The sequence below is a fragment of the Oncorhynchus keta genome, chromosome 14 (genome assembly GCF_023373465.1).
Source record: "Oncorhynchus keta strain PuntledgeMale-10-30-2019 chromosome 14, Oket_V2, whole genome shotgun sequence".
Classification (NCBI taxonomy): domain Eukaryota; kingdom Metazoa; phylum Chordata; class Actinopteri; order Salmoniformes; family Salmonidae; genus Oncorhynchus; species Oncorhynchus keta.
In genome coordinates this window covers 33,230,123-33,246,870 of record NC_068434.1, presented here as the reverse complement: position 1 = coordinate 33,246,870, position 16,748 = coordinate 33,230,123, and the positions used below count along the sequence as shown (strand labels likewise).

Below are 16,748 nucleotides of genomic sequence, written 5' to 3'. Positions count from 1 at the left end.
GATGTTTATAGAAAGAGGAGAGGAGCTGTTATACAAGATGTTTATAGAAAGAGGAGAGGCACTGTGATACAAGATGTTTATAGAAAGAGGAGAGGCACTGTTATACAAGATGTTTATAGAAAGAGGAGAGGCACTGTGATACAAGATGTTTATAGAAAGAGGAGAGGAGCTGTTATACAAGATGTTTATAGAAAGAGGATAGGCGCTGTTATACAAGATGTTTATAGAAAGAGGAGAGGCACTGTTATACAAGATGTTTATAGAAAGAGGAGAGGCACTGTGATACAAGATGTTTATAGAAAGAGGAGAGGCACTGTTATACAAGATGTTTATAGAAAGAGGAGAGGTGCTGTTATACAAGATGTTTATAGAAAGAGGAGAGGCACTGTGATACAAGATGTTTTTAGAAAGAGGAGAGGCACTGTTATACAAGATGTTTATAGAAAGAGGAGAGGCACTGTGATACAAGATGTTTATAGAAAGAGGAGAGGCACTGTTATACAAGATGTTTATAGAAAGAGGAGAGGCACTGTGATACAAGATGTTTATAGAAAGAGGAGAGGCACTGTGATACAAGATGTTTATAGAAAGAGGAAAGGCTCTGTGATACAAGATGTTTATAGAAAGAGGAGAGGCACTGTTATACAAGATGTTTATAGAAAGAGGAGAGGCACTGTTATACAAGATGTTTATAGAAAGAGGAGAGGCACTGTGATACAAGATGTTTATAGAAAGAGGAGAGGCTCTGTGATACAAGATGTTTATAGAAAGAGGAGAGGCACTGTGATACAAGATGTTTATAGAAATAGGAGAGGCACTGTTATACAAGATGTTTATAGAAAGAGGAGAGGCACTGTTATACAAGATGTTTATAGAAAGAGGAGAGGTGCTGTTATACAAGATGTTTATAGAAAGAGGAGAGGAGCTGTGATACAAGATGTTTATAGAAAGATGGAGAGGCACCTTGATACAAGATGTTTATAGAAAGAGGAGAGGCACTGTGATACAAGATGTTTATAGAAAGAGGAGAGGCTCTGTGATACAAGATGTTTATAGAAAGAGGAGAGGCACTGTTATACAAGATGTTTATAGAAAGAGGAGAGGCTCTGTGATACAAGATGTTTATAGAAAGAGGAGAGGCTCTGTTATACAAGATGTTTATAGAAAGAGGAGAGGCACTGTGATACAAGATGTTTATAGAAAGAGGAGAGGCACTGTGACACAAGATGTTTATAGAAAGAGGAGAGGCGCTGTGACACAAGATGTTTATAGAAAGAGGAGAGGCGCTGTGACACAAGATGTTTATAGAAAGAGGAGAGGCACTGTGACACAAGATGTTTATAGAAAGAGGAGAGGCGCTGTGATACAAGATGTTTATAGAAAGAGGAGAAGCGCTGTGATACAAGATGTTTATAGAAATAGGAGAGGCACTGTGATACAAGATGTTTATAGAAAGAGGAGAGGCGCTGTGATACAAGATGTTTATAGAAATAGGAGAGGCACTGTGATACAAGATGTTTATAGAAAGAGGAGAGGAGCTGTGATACAAGATGTTTATAGAAATAGGAGAGGCGCTGTGATACAAGATGTTTATAGAAAGAGGAGAGGCGCTGTGATACAAGATGTTTATAGAAAGAGGAGAGGCGCTGTGATACAAGATGTTTATCTGTTTTTTAAGCAAAACTTGCTTTTGCCTGAGTTTTTTTTTTTTTTTATTTCACCTTTATTTAACCAGGTAGGCTAGTTGAGAACAAGTTCTCATTTGCAACTGCGACCTGGCCAAGATAAAGCATAGCAGTGTGAACAGACAACACAGAGTTACACATGGAGTAAACAATTTAGCAAGTCAATAACACAGTAGTTTAAAAAAATGGGCAGTCTATATACAATGTTTGTGCAAAAGGCATGAGGAGGTAGGCGAATAATACAATTTTGCAGATTAACACTGGTGATAAATGATCAGATGGGCATGTACAGGTAGAGATATTGGTGTGCAAAAGAGCAGAAAAGTAAATAAATAAAAACAGTATAAAAACAGTATGGGAATGAGGTAGGTGAAAAAGGGTGAGCTATTTACCAATAGACTATGTACAGCTGCAGCGATCGGTTAGCTGCTCGGATAGCTGATGTTTGAAGTTGGTGAGGGAGATAAAAGTCTCCAACTTCAGCGATTTTACAATTCGTTCCAGTCACAGGCAGCAGAGTACTGGAACGAAAGGCTGTGATACAAATGAGGTGTTGGCTTTAGGGATGATCAGTGAGATACACCTGCTGGAGCGCGTGTTTATAGAAACGGATGGGTGTTGCCATCGTGACCAGTGAACTGAGATAAGGCGGAGCTTTACCTAGCATGGACTTGTAGATGACCTGGAGCCAGTGGGTCTACGAATATGTAGTGAGGGCCAGCCGACTAGAGCATACAAGTCGCAGTGGTGGGTGGTATAAGGTGCTTTAGTGACAAAACGGATGGCACTGTGATAGACTGCATCCAGTTTGCTGAGTAGAGTGTTGGAAGCCATTTTGTAGATGACATACAAGATGTTTATAGTCGAGGATCGGTAGGATAGTCAGTTTTACTAGAAAGGTAAGCTTGGCAGCGTGAGTGAAGGAGGCTTTGTTGCGGAATAGAAAGCCGACTCTGGATTTGATTTTTGATTGGAGATGTTTGATGTGAGTCTGGAAGGAGAGTTTGCAGTCTAGCCAGACACCTAGGTACTTATAGATGTCCACATATTCAAGGTTGGAACCATCCAGGGTGGTGATGCTAGTCGGGCATGCGGGTGCAGGCAGCGACTTCTTTTTGCCTGAGTGACCTCTGTTGGCAGAGAATTACAAGATGACATGGCTCTATACATAACTGAGTGACACATTAAATCAGAAACCCATAGTGGCCATCTGTGACCAGATCTACAGTGGGTAGGCCATTTCTGGTAAAAACAGGCTTTTTGAGGTCTGCCTCACCCACATGAAAAAAATATATTTTATAAACGGGGTGTTTCGAACCCTGAATGCTGATTGGCTGACAGCCGTGGTATACCACGGATATGACAAAATATGTATTTTTACTGCTCTAATTACGTTGATAACCAGTTCATAATAGCAATAGGGCACCTCAGGGGGTTGTGGTATATGGCAAATATACCACGGCTACGGGCTGTGTCCAGACACTCTGCATTGCGTCATGCATAAGAACAGCCTTTAGCCGTGGTATATTGGCCATATACCACACCACCTTATAGCTTAAGTATACTATGGCTTAACCTCTTGAACCTCTGGGGGCAGTTTTTAATTTTTGGATGAAAAACCTTCCCGTTTTAAACAAGCTATTTTGTCATGAAAAGATGCTCGACTATGCATATAATTGACAGCTTTGGAAAGAAAACACTCTGACGTTTCCAAAACTGCAAAGATATTGTCTGTGAGTGCCACAGAACTAATGCTACAGGCGAAACCAAGATGAAATTTCATACAGGAAGTGAGCCAGATTTTTGAGGCGCTGTGTTCCAATGTCTCCTTATATGGCTGTGAATGCGCAAGGAATGAGCATACACTTTCTGTCTTTTCCCCAAGGTGTTTGCAGCATTGTGACGTATTTGTAGGCATATCATTGGAAAATTGACCATAAGATACTACATTTACCAGGTGTCCGCTCGGTGTCCTCCGTCGAAACTATTGCGTAATCTCCAGGTGCGTGCATTGTTCCATTTTGAACAGAGGAGAAACCAAACTGCCACAAGTGATTTACAATCGAATAGATATGTGAAAAACACCTTGAGGATTGATTCTAAACAACATTTGCCATGTTTCTGTCGATATTATGGAGTTCATTTGGAAAAAAGTTAGCGTTGCAATGACTGAATTTTCGGGGGGTTTTCTTAGCCAAACGTGATGAACAAAACGGAGCGATTTCTCCTACACAAATAATCTTTTTGGAAAAACTGAACATTTGCTATCGAACGGAGAGTCTCCTCATTGAAAACATCCGAAGTTCTTCAAAGGTAAATGATTTTATTTGAATGCTTTTCTTGTTTTTGTGAAAATGTTGCCTGCTGAATGCTAGGCTTAATGCTATGCTAGCTATCAATACTCTTACACAAATGCTTGTGTAGCTATGGTTGAAAATCTGAGATGACAGTGTTGTTAACAAAAGGCTAAGCTTGTGAGCCAATATATTTATTTAATTTCATTTGCGATTTTCATGAATAGTTAACGTTGCGTTATGGTAATGAGCTTGAGGCTATAATTACGCTCCCGGATACGGGATTGCTCGTCGCAACAGGATAAATACTGTAGTACTCACTCTAGTGTTTTGCGGAGTAAAGTCCCCAAAAGCACGATAGTGAATACTGCTCTGTTCTATAACCTCTGCCTTCTTCCTGTGGTGTAGCTGTGAAGCCAGGCTAGTGACCTTGGACACAGATCAGTGTCAGAGAGGAATTGCAGGAGCTCGGAGTGATCTAACCAATCACAAAGGCTTTAGACATGTCAGCAAGTAACACCCTTCCCATTGTTGGTTTTCTGGAGTCTGTAGCTGTCACGATCGTCTGGATGAATGGACCAAGGCGCAGCGTACTTAGAGTTCCACATGTTTCATAAATATGAAACTCACCAAAAAACAAATACAGGAGAAAACTAAACGTGATGTTCTGGGCTGCTCACAGGCAGGTACACAAGAACAAGATCCCACACAAAACAGGTGGAAAAAGGCTGCCTAAATATGATCCCCAAATAGAGACAATGATAGGCAGCTGCCTCTGATTGAGAACCATACCAGGCCAACATAGAAATGCAAAAACTAGAGTACCCACCCTAGTCACACCCTGACCTAACCAAAATAGAGAATAAAAAGGAACCCTGGTTTGGGACGTAGACCCTGCTCTGCTCACAGATCCCTCCGCTTCCGTGGAACATGACCATGGATCGTCGCCGGGGACTCCGGACCGTGGAACTGTCGCCGGAGGCTCCGTACTGTGGAACCGTCGCCAGAGGCTCCGTACCGTGGAACCGTTACCAGAGGCTCCGTACCGTGGAACTGTCGCCGGAGGCTCCGTACTGTGGAACCGTCGCCAGAGGCTCCGTGGAACCGTCGCCGGAGGCTCCGTACCGTGGAACCGTCGCCGGAGGCTCCGTACCGTGGAACCGTTACCAGAGGCTCCGTACCGTGGAACTGTCGCCGGAGGCTCCGTACTGTGGAACCGTCGCCAGAGGCTCCGTACCGTGGAACCGTTACCAGAGGCTCCGTACCGTGGAACCGTCGCCGGAGGCTCCGTACCGTGGAACCGTCGCCGGAGGCTCCGTACAGTGGAACCCTCGCCGGAGGCTCCGGACCGTGGAACCCTCGCCGGAGGCTCCGGACTGCCAACCGGTGCCGGAGGCTCCGGACTGCCGACCGTGGGCCCAGGACATACCGGGCTGGGGAGACGCACAAGAGGCCTGGTGCGTGGAGCTGGCACAGGACGTACCGGGCTGGGAAGACGCACAGGAGGCACAGTACGGGACCACTTAATGTACCCTGACCCTCTGAAAATTAACCACTACCCACTATCTAGCCCATTCAATAGACGTAATGTTAAACTTACAGTATACCATCTATTCACGAAGCTGCCTAGCGCCAGACGGACCGACGCTTCCCAAATGCTCTGTCTAAGCGTCGATATGCCTCGAAGCCTTTGGAACATAACTTTCAAAAAATCATGAAGAAAAATGGTTAAATAACTACACAACTTTATAGGGGTAGGCTTCCCACGCGGCCATATCTCCATGTTACAGCGCTTGCTAATGGAAGACAGATGTGACCACCTGGGTATAACGGAAGAAGGACGTCAGAATAGTGTTGTAACTAAAATAAATACAGTCGGCTGCAATTGTGTTAAACCCATATACAATAGTGTATATTTTGCATTTGTGAAATCATTTTCATGTGATAGGAATGAGGGCTTTATGTTTCCAAAACTATATCGCAAGTGCAGATGAACGTTTCTAAACATTAAAATAGAGTGTCAGGATTGGAGTACATTCAGCGGAGAACCCAAAAGGGGAAGGCTGTAAGCCCCCTTCGGTTCTCCAGACATGCGACCATGTATTCTACACATACTGTATGTGTGTGTTTCTGCATGCGTCTGTGCATGAATGTGTGTGTGTTGCTGGGCATGTGTGTGTTTTTGCTTTTGCGTGTGTGTGTGTGTGTGTGTGATTGTGTCTGCATTTGTCTGTGCATGTCCATCAGTAAAGTGAGAGAAGTGTCTGTCACCAGGAAGGGATGACCTTGCTCCAGTACTGTGGCACTGTGAAGATAGGGAAAAGGGACACTCCAGAGAGCAGATAGGTACCACAGACAGAAGATGAAACAGCCGCATAAAAACAGGTGTCAAGTGGCAAACATGAGGGAAAAAACAAGCCAAATAGTGAATAGCATTATATCTCCACGGAAGCGTGAGAACAGAGATAAATACATCTATCAGTGAGCGAGCCATCGTGCCTGAGATTAGAAGGCTTCGGGGGAAATTCAACCATAGCCTCTGTATAACCCAGCACTAGCCTGTGTGTCACCCTGCTCTGAGACTAGTGTTTACTGGGTGTGGGTTTTTCATCATGTTTAAATGTTCCCTGAAGAAATCCTACTGTCTGCACCACAAACACAACCTCAGAACCCCGGGCCCACGGCTCGAGCAACAGGACACCGCAGACATAACATTATGAATGTACTTCACTGGGATATCTAGAAAAAAACATGGAAAATGTAGGAAGAGAGAGAGAAAGTTCCCCCCTGTGATAACATCTGCTCCAGAAACCAAGATAGCCTCTAAGCTGGTGTTAAAGAAGGAGGGAAGGGAGGGGAGGGGAAGGCTGGGGTAGTTACAACACTTATTTAACAGACTTTATTAAGCTGGGTGGCTGCTGGTTACATAAGTGACATAGGATACTCTGTAACAATACACTTTCAATCAAAGTTGGGCTGCATGGCCAGAATGACTGTCTCTCCCCCCTTTGCTGGTCTCTCTCCCTCTCCACTACACAGCCCTCCTTTTCTCACTCTCCCACTGCCCGCTACACACACACACACACACACACACACACACACACACACACACACACACACACACACACACACACACACACACACACACACACACACACACAAACACACACACGCAAGCACAAAAACAAATCATAAAGACAGAATGAAATATTGGGCACATGGACTTACTTCTGATTAACCGTGAATGTTTGTATTGTTTATTGCAACATACGTCTATTACAACCTAATGATTTGTAACATGTACCAATACGGATTTAAAAAACAATGCGGACTCAACAGTGGAACAAGACCAGCAAGTAATAACTGATAAAATAGCATTTCCACCTGCTATTTTTAGAGGACAACAAAAAACAAATATTGAGTGGTGGGGGCCCCTGAGGGCCCATTGGTTCTCAGGTCCATGAGTCACTTTCAACCTCCACTGTGACACCTGCCTCAGGTAGGTCTGAGTCATATCCTCTCTGCCCCTCTCATACACCCCCCTCCTTCATGCCCCCCTCCCACTCCCCATTATCTCTTCCTCTCAGACTCCTTCAATCCATACGACCTTTCTTTCTACCCTTTCTTTCCACACCCAATACATCTGCAGCCATACGCAAACTACGCATGACAAACCCACCCCTATCCCAGCATCCGTTCTTCCCCCAGTCCCCTCTATGTCCGCACCCTCTGGGTGCATCCTGTGGGGTGAGGAACACTAGTAGCCGACTGGCTGTCTGTCTGTCTGTCAATATCTCTGTCTCTACTGCATCAGCAGATTAGTTTACATCGGAATAGTCCTACAGGCAGATACACGCAGCTGGACACCAGCCCAGGGGCATACATACATACATACATACATACATACAGACAGACAGACAGACAGACAGACAGACAGACAGACAGACAGACAGACAGACAGACAGACAGACAGACAGACAGACAGACAGACAGACAGACAGACAGACAGACAGACAGACAGACAGACAGACAGACAGACAGACAGACAGACAGACAGACAGACAGACAGACAGACAGACAGACAGACAGACAGACAGACAGACAGACAGACAGACAGACAGAGCGAGAAAGAGACAGACAGACAGACAGACAGACAGACAGACAGACAGACAGACAGACAGACAGACAGACAGACAGACAGACAGACAGACAGACAGACAGGACACAGAGGAATGTGTTATCATATGTTGAACAACGCTCATCGATGGCTTTGACAAGTACTAATTTTAATTCATGACACTAAATTAAATGTGAAAAGAGCCAAGTCGGGATTTCCCAGCTATCCCAGTAATAATCACAGACTGCGCTGATACAGGTCCATCTGTAACCCCCAACAGCCAGTGATTGATGGAGCAGAGATTTAGAGTTTAGTACAACAACAGCCACCAGTGCAGTGCAAAGGTCCCAAAAGCCTGCAGGTAATTATTACTTCTTACTCAGCAGTCATTGTTCTTCAACGACAGGTAGAAGGAAGAGGATGAGAGCGAGGGGCACAATAACATGTCCTCTCTCCGTCCTGTCCGCTTTAAGTTATCACTGAGCAGAGTGGAAGTGAAATGTTGCTCATTGACACAATACGCTGCAATGTGATTTCTACACAATTTAAAAACTCAAAAATGCAATTTGGAGAACTGCTAATAGAAGCTAAATTGACTCCAGCCATTATCACCTTGGCTGCTGTAGCTTCATTCACCTCAGTTGATAGGGGACATAACATTCTAGGACAAGCACATGTCATACAGCAATTAGCTGCTAGGCACTAGCTCAGCACCGGGATAAAAAACTCAAATAAAAACTCTAGATTACTTTCATGCCACGTAAAACAGCAGTTACCTCACCATAAGCCATCAACTACACCCATCTTCCACCTCTGCACTGTTTGGAGAGAAAAGTTGTGCTGTTCAGTGCAGCTGCATCGACCCCCTGTGAGCAGACCCCTTACCTTGCGCTTTTTATCCCGCGAGCGGTTCCTCTTCTTGGCCTTTTCCTCCTCCTTCAGCAGGCGCTCCGCCTCAAGCTGGATTTTTAATTCCTTGTTCTTCACGAGATGTTTGGCAGCTTGTGCCATGGTTCAGCCTGGTTGAGCCGACTGTCTGGTGCAGATGAAGATGGATGAGGCCTGGCGAGGTCCTGGTTTGAAGCTGGGGCTGAGAGGCTGGGGGGTTGCAGCGCTGGAGGTCCTGCCTGCCGTGAGTGGACACTGACGCTGATGGTGCCGGTGTGTTCCCTTGTATGGCCCTGCTGTGTCTGAGAGAGCGTGCTCACACTCTGCCTCAAGGGAACAGAACAGTGGGAATTCGGGTGATGCTGCACTTTCCTCTTTCTCTCCCTCTCTCTTGAGGCTCTAATTCTCTCTTCCTCCCCTGCTGCTCTGCAGTCCTGTGAAACTACTGCGACCCCCCTCTAACAAAATGAAAAAAAATTAAGAGAAGATAGAAGCTTTAAGTGAAAGTCAAATCTCCCTCTTGCTGCATTGATTTGGTTTCTTGTTGCAGGTTGATTTTTTCTCTCCTCTCCAATAGTCCTGCTGCTTGTCCGTCTGTGGAGGGAGGTTTTGGACAGAGCATTGGACAGGGCTGTGGGAGCTACAGACAATCACTGAGCATCACAGGCATTCTGAGTTTCATCACACTCACTCACCAAGAGACCAGGGAAGACAAAAACCCATCCAAAACATTTAAAAAACTGCCTCTCTCACTCGCTCACTGTACTACTCCCTCCCTCTTCCTCTCTCTCTCTCTCTCTCTCGTTGCTCCCCCTCCCTCTCTCTCTCTCTCTCTCTCTCTCTCTCTCTCTCTCTCTCTCTCTCTCTCTCGTTGCTCCCTCTTACTCTCTCTCTTACTGCTCCCCCTCCCTCTCTCCCTGCTCTTCGGGCGCTGCGGCGAACAGGATTGGTACCCATGCAGGCTTGCTGGTGCAGTGTGTGTGTGCTTATGTGAGCAATAACAGACCATTCTATATCACACTCTGAGCTACAGTAATAACACCAGCATGCCTGCTACCAGCTTAGGCTTCTCTCCCTTTCTCTTTTTCTCATTCCCTTGGTCACTCTCTCCATCTCTCCTATACACAAGAAGGGTACTGTAAGGACAGCAGAGTGAGAAGCTCCTCCTATTGTTTTCTGTATCATGGTCAAAGTGTGTGTATGTCTAAATGTGCACAGTGGAGGCTGCTGAGGGGAGGAGGGCTCATAATAATGGCTAGAACGGAGCGAATGGAAGGGCATTAAACCATGTGGTTGATTTAATTGATACCATTCTGCTCCAGCCATTACCACGAGCCTGTCCTCCCCAATTATGGTGCCACCAATCTCCTGTTGTACTCATGTGATTGTGTGTGTTTAGCACACAGAGTGCGGGACTGACGAAGGCTGCACCTGTTCACTGGTATTACTACGGTCATTTCTCTAGCGCTCCCTCTGCTCTCACTTTACCCATCACCCCTCCCTTTCCTCCCTTTCCTCCCCCTGCAATGCTGCTGATGCAGGCAAAAAAAGATCCTCTAACATCTCTCGCTCCCTGGCTCACTTCATCACACGCAGCCCACAGATACAGTACATACATACGTAAAACAACACACAAATACAGTACATATATACGTAAAACAACACACAAATACAGTACATACATACGTAAAACAACACACAAATACAGTACATACATACGTAAAACAACACACAAATACAGTACATACATACGTAAAACAACACACAAATACAGTACATACATACGTAAAACAACACACAAATACAGTACATACATACGTAAAACAACACACAAATACAGTACATACATACGTAAAACAACACACAAATACAGTACATACATACGTAAAACAACACACAAATACAGTACATACATACGTAAAACAACACACAAATACAGTACATACATACGTAAAACAACACACAAATACAGTACATACATACGTAAAACAACACACATGCACGCACACAGAGATGGAGAGAACTGTGGTCTTTCTGTATTTTCATAGCAAATGAACTATTTACCGCAGGGAATAGAGAGAAGGAGAGAGCAGGAGGGGGAGAAAGGGAATGTAGCAATTCAATTCAGTAGAAGAGTTTTTTTGTTTCCTTCGTCATTCTCTCAGACTGTCCTGTGGTACGGACCTCTGGAGGGTTGTGCGACGTCATTGGCACAAACACAGGATGCCATCGCACCATCATCATTGACATTCTCTCTCTTGCTCTCTCCCTCTCTTTATCGCTTCCTCTCTCATTCTCTGAATTTCTTACCATCTACCAACATTTCTTTCCATTACTGCAGAATGATAAATGATGCTGTACCAAATGTGCATACGAGTTATTCCTTAGAGAGAAGGAAAATGAAGTTCCTCACGTGAATTACATCTTTATGTAGTGTCAAGGATATGCTTTAAGATCTTTCAAACGTTGAACCCTCGCATTGTGCTACTACATCCCTCCTCAATTCATGCCAGTATCTCTCTCTCTCTCTCTCTCTCTCTCTCTCTCTCTCTCTCTCTCTCTCTCTCTCTCTCTCTCTCTCTCTCTCTCTCTCTCTCTCTCTCTCTCTCTCTCTCTCTCTCTCTCTCACCTCTCTCTCTCTCTCTCTCTCTCTCTCTCTCTCTCTCTCTCTCTCTCTCTCTCTCTCATTTCTCCTCTCTCTACCTCTCGAGTTATTCCTCTCTCTCTCTCTTTTAAGATCTCTCTCTCTCTCTCTCCCTCCTCTCTGCCTCTCTCTCTCTCTCTCTCTCTCTCTCTCTCTCTCTCTCTCTCTCTCTCTCTCTCTCTCTCTCTCTCTCTCTCTCTCTCTCTCTCTCTCTCTCTCTCACTCTCTCTCTCTCACTCTCACTCTCACTCTCTCACTCTCTCACTCTCTCTCTCTCTCTCTCTCTCTCTCGCTCTCTCGCTCTCTCGCTCTCTCGCTCTCTCGCTCTCTCGCTCTCTCGCTCTCTCTCTACCTCCCTTTCTCCTGCAAAGGCATCCCCTCACCTGATATCAGCTCACTATTCTACAGCAGCATACAAATGAACAGGACGAGTGTTACTGTCTTCTGTCTGCAGTGCTACTGTTCACATCACTCTCATTCACACAGCACCAGGCAGACGCACACATTGTCTGTCACACAATAGATTACAGGTATTAGAAAACATGGAGGCAAATTACTACAGCCCCAAACATGAGTAAGTTGTGTGCTGTGTTTTCTCTGAGCTAATAGCCCTTCATGTTTATAGAGTAACCACTTAATGTACCCTCAGACTGAACCACTACCCACTATCCTGACCCCGAGGAGGAGAAGCCTCAACAACACATTACGTCCTGACACACAATATATCACACTATCATTCGATATAACCAAGTTGAGAAGCTACGATTACACCGAGCATTGTCTCTGTGGTTTGTACCTGTGGTTAGATGGTCTTACCTAGGTTTGAGTCTGGGACTGAGGGGGACAGCACTGAGTCTGGGGCAGAGGGGGACAGCACTGAGTCTGGGGCAGAGGGGGACAGAACTGAGTATGGGTCAGAGGGGGACAGAACTGAGTCTGCGGCAGAGGGGGACAGAACTGAGGCTGGGGCAGAGGGGGACAGAACTGAGTCTGGGGCAGAGGGGGACAGGACTGAGTCTGGGGTAGAGAATGACAGAACTGAGTCTGGAGCAGAGGGGGACAGAACTGAGTCTGGGGCAGAGGGGGACAGAACTGAGTCTGGGGCAGAGGGGGACAGGACTGAGTCTGGGGTAGAGAAGGACAGAACTGAGTCTGGAGCAGAGGGGGACAGGACTGAGTCTGGGGTAGAGAAGGACAGAACTGAGTCTGGAGCAGAGGGGGACAGGACTGAGTCTGGGGTAGAGAAGGACAGAACTGAGTCTGGAGCAGAGGGGGACAGAACTGAGTCTGGGGCAGAGGGGGACAGAACTGAGTCTGGAGCAGAGGGGGACAGGACTGAGTCTGGGGTAGAGAAGGACAGAACTGAGTCTGGAGCAGAGGGGGACAGGAATGAGTCTGGGGTAGAGAAGGACAGAACTGAGTCTGGAGCAGAGGGGGACAGGACTGAGTCTGGGGTAGAGAAGGACAGAACTGAGTCTGGAGCAGAGGAGGACAGGACTGAGTCTGTGGCTGAGGGGAAAGGACTGAGGCTGTGGCTGAGGGGAAAGGACTGAGTCTTGGGCAGAGGGGGACAGAACTGAGTCTGGAGCAGAGGGGGACAGAACTGAGTCTGGAGCAGAGGGGGACAGAACTGAGTCTGGAGCAGAGGGGGACAGAACTGAGTCTGGGGTAGAGAAGGACAGAACTGAGTCTGGAGCAGAGGAGGACAGGACTGAGGCTGTGGCTGAGGGGAAAGGACTGAGGCTGTGGCTGAGGGGGACAGGACAGAGGCTGGAGCAGAGGGGGACAGAACTGAGTCTGGGGTAGAGAAGGACAGAACTGAGTCTGGAGCAGAGGGGGACAGAACTGAGTCTGGGGTAGAGAAGGACAGAACTGAGTCTGGAGCAGAGGGGGACAGAACTGAGTCTTGGGTAGAGAAGGACAGAACTGAGTCTGGAGCAGAGGGGGACAGAACTGAGTCTGGAGCAGAGGGGGACAGAACTGAGTCTGGAGCAGAGGGGGACAGAACTGAGTCTGGAGCAGAGGGGGACAGAACTGAGTCTGGAGCAGAGGGGGACAGAACTGAGTCTGGGGCAGAGGGGGACAGAACTGAGTCTGGAGCAGAGGGGGACAGAACTGAGTCTGGGGTAGAGAAGGACAGAACTGAGTCTGGAGCAGAGGAGGACAGGACTGAGTCTGGAGCAGAGGGGGACAGAACTGAGTCTGGAGCAGAGGGGGACAGAACTGAGTCTGGAGCAGAGGGGGACAGGACTGAGTCTGGGGTAGAGAAGGACAGAACTGAGTCTGGAGCAGAGGGGGGCAGAACTGAGTCTGGGGTAGAGAAGGACAGAACTGAGTCTGGAGCAGAGGAGGACAGAACTGAGTCTTTCTTGGGCAGAGGAGGACAGGACTGAGTCTGTGGCTGAGAGGAAAAGGACTGAGTCTGGAGCAGAGGAGGACAGGACTGAGGCTGTGGCTGAGGGGAAAAGGACTGAGTCTTGGGCAGAGGGGGACAGAACTGAGTCTGGAGCAGAGGGGGACAGAACTGAGTCTTGGGCAGAGGAGGACAGGATTGAGTCTGTGGCTGAGGGGAAAAGGACTGAGTCTGGAGCAGAGGAGGACAGGACTGAGGCTGTGGCTGAGGGGAAAAGGACTGAGGCTGTGGCTTAGGGGAAAGGACTGAGGCTGTGGCTGAGTGGAAAGGACTGAGGCTGTGGCTGAGGGGAAAAGGACTGAGGCTGTGGCTTAGGGGAAAGGACTGAGGCTGTGGCTGAGTGGAAAGGACTGAGGCTGTGGCTGAGGGGGACAGGACTGAGGCTGAGGCTAGGCCAGAGAGGGACAGGTTGTGTTGCCCTGTTGGGAGAGAGCACGCTGCTGCCCTCCTTCAACGTGATGGCTAGCACCGCCAGCACATTAACCGCTCCACTGGCCCTGTTAAAACACAGGCCACAACGTGACAGGCCCTCACACATGCACAACCAGTTCTGCCCTACAGAGAGAAAGAGAGAACACAACATCAATATCACACCCAGTCAAGCCCAGCAGGCTGATGGTCCATAGTTTAGCATGACACATAGGATACTGTCAATCAGTCACAAGTTAACAAGAGCGAAATTATACAGCGTTCGTGCAGCCATAGAGAACCAATTCCCTCTCTTACTGGCACTGACTTTTCTGATCACTACAATGTGGAGGGGAAATGTACTTGCTATGATTGTGATATGTTGTCTCATTTAGCTATCTTAAGATGAATGAACTTATGTAAGTCTCTCTCGCTAAGTGTCTGCTAAATGACAAAATACAACATTTTAAAAAATGATTAGGGGTTAGTGGTTAGGAAAACTGACCTGTAAACATGTACTGTAGGGTTGCTAAATCAGTCATTAACCTTTTACTGCAGTGGCTCCCAAGTGGCGCAGAGGTCTAAGGCACTGCATCTCGGTGCAAGAAGCGTCACTACAGTCCCTGGTTTGAATCCAAGCTGTATCACATCTGGCTGTGATTGGGAGTCCCGTAGGGTGTCGCACAATTGGTCCGGCCGGGGTAGGCCGTCATTGTACATAAGAATGAATTTTTAACTGGACTTGCCTAGTTAAATAAAGGTTACATAAAAAGTTATAAAATAATAAATCAAATCAGTGTCACACAGAGTGTTTCCTGGTAGTCTTAAACAAAACTACTTTGAAACAAAAGTATACACCTCACACACATGGTTATGGGCTTAAAAAAAGAAGACACCTATGTACCATGTCAGATATAGAGTTGAAATGTATTACATTTTGCATCCCAATATTACACTTTAAATACATCACAGAAAACTGAAATATAACAAAACCTTTTGACATAGAAACAATGGACATTTTTTGTTTTGTTTCATTAATTTAAAAAATGTGTTGAGGTATACCAAACCTTTTTTGATGTACTCAGAGGACTGTTATTTGCATGTTTTAGCCACTACTATAACATGGTAGATTATCAGACACTCAACAGTCTGATTTCATTATTACTGAAACAGGACCCAAGTGGTAAATATAAAGATCCAGTCCATTTAAAGAAATTGGAGGCCCCTTAACTTCAGTGTGTGATGCAAAATTGCAGATATTATTCATCCTCATCAGACAGGTCTTTTACATGGACAATACATGAGAGAGAATAGAACACAATGAAAAAAGAAAGAAACAAAAAAATGAAATACAAAAATAGGCCTGGTATTCATTACTGATTTTGAAAAGGCTTTTGATACAGTACGACTGGAGTTTATATATAAATGCCAGGAATATTTTGGAGAATCTCTTTTACAATCAGTTAAAGTTATGTACAGTAACGCTAAGTGTAAAATAGTAAATAATGGCTACAGCTCAGAAAGTATTACTGTCAAGAGGAGTAAAATAAGGTTGTCCACTTTCAGTATATCTATTTATTATGGCCATCAAAGTGTTAGCAATTCTATGATTTATTTGACATGCTATTAGATTGCCAGTGTGGGGGGGGATTAAACAAATATTTATCTGTAAATGTATTGTATGAATCCTATGAATTGAAATCATAAATACTTGAGGTAAAAAAATAAATGAGAGAAATAAATGAGCCTCTTATTGCCAAATTATTGATGCACATTCATGGGTGTAAAGGCCCATTGGTTAAGAGTTCAGAAATGTCCACCGCTGATTTTTTCCATGTGTCCAGAGTGGACACCTTGGCCCTGTGGATCCTGGCCGTGGAGAGTGGACACCTTGGCCCTGTGGATTCTGGCCATGGAGTGTGGACACCTTGGCCCTGTGGATCCTGGCCGTGGAGAGTGGACACCTTGGCCCTGTGGATCCTGGCCGTGGAGAGTGGACACCTTGGCCCTGTGGATCCTGGCCGTGGAGAGTGGACACCTTGGCCCTGTGGATCCTGGCCGTGGAGAGTGGACACCTTGGCCCTGTGGATCCTGGCCGTGGAGAGTGGACACCTTGGCCCTGTGGATCCTGGCCGTGGAGAGTGGACACCTTGGCCCTGTGGATCCTGGCCGTGGAGAGTGGACACCTTGGCCCTGTGGATCCTGGCCGTGGAGAGTGGACACCTTGGCCCTGTGGATCCTGGCCGTGGAGAGTGGACACCTTGGCCCTGTGGATCCTGGCCGTGGAGTGTGGACACCT

The 16,748-nt window shown here is 46.3% G+C and overlaps 1 protein-coding gene across 1 annotated transcript in view; it reads right to left on the bottom strand.

Annotated features, from left to right (window-relative positions):
• The window catches only part of LOC118393252 (ankyrin-1-like), a 215,856-nt gene extending 206,176 nt beyond the window's left edge, over positions 1–9,680 (bottom strand). Inside the window, exon 1 of the mRNA XM_052461537.1 lies at positions 8,982–9,680. Coding sequence (XP_052317497.1) covers positions 8,982–9,107 — 126 coding nt within the window. The 5' untranslated portion in view covers positions 9,108–9,680. The remainder of the gene's footprint in view (positions 1–8,981) is intronic.
• Between the last annotated feature and the right edge of the window lie 7,068 nt (positions 9,681–16,748).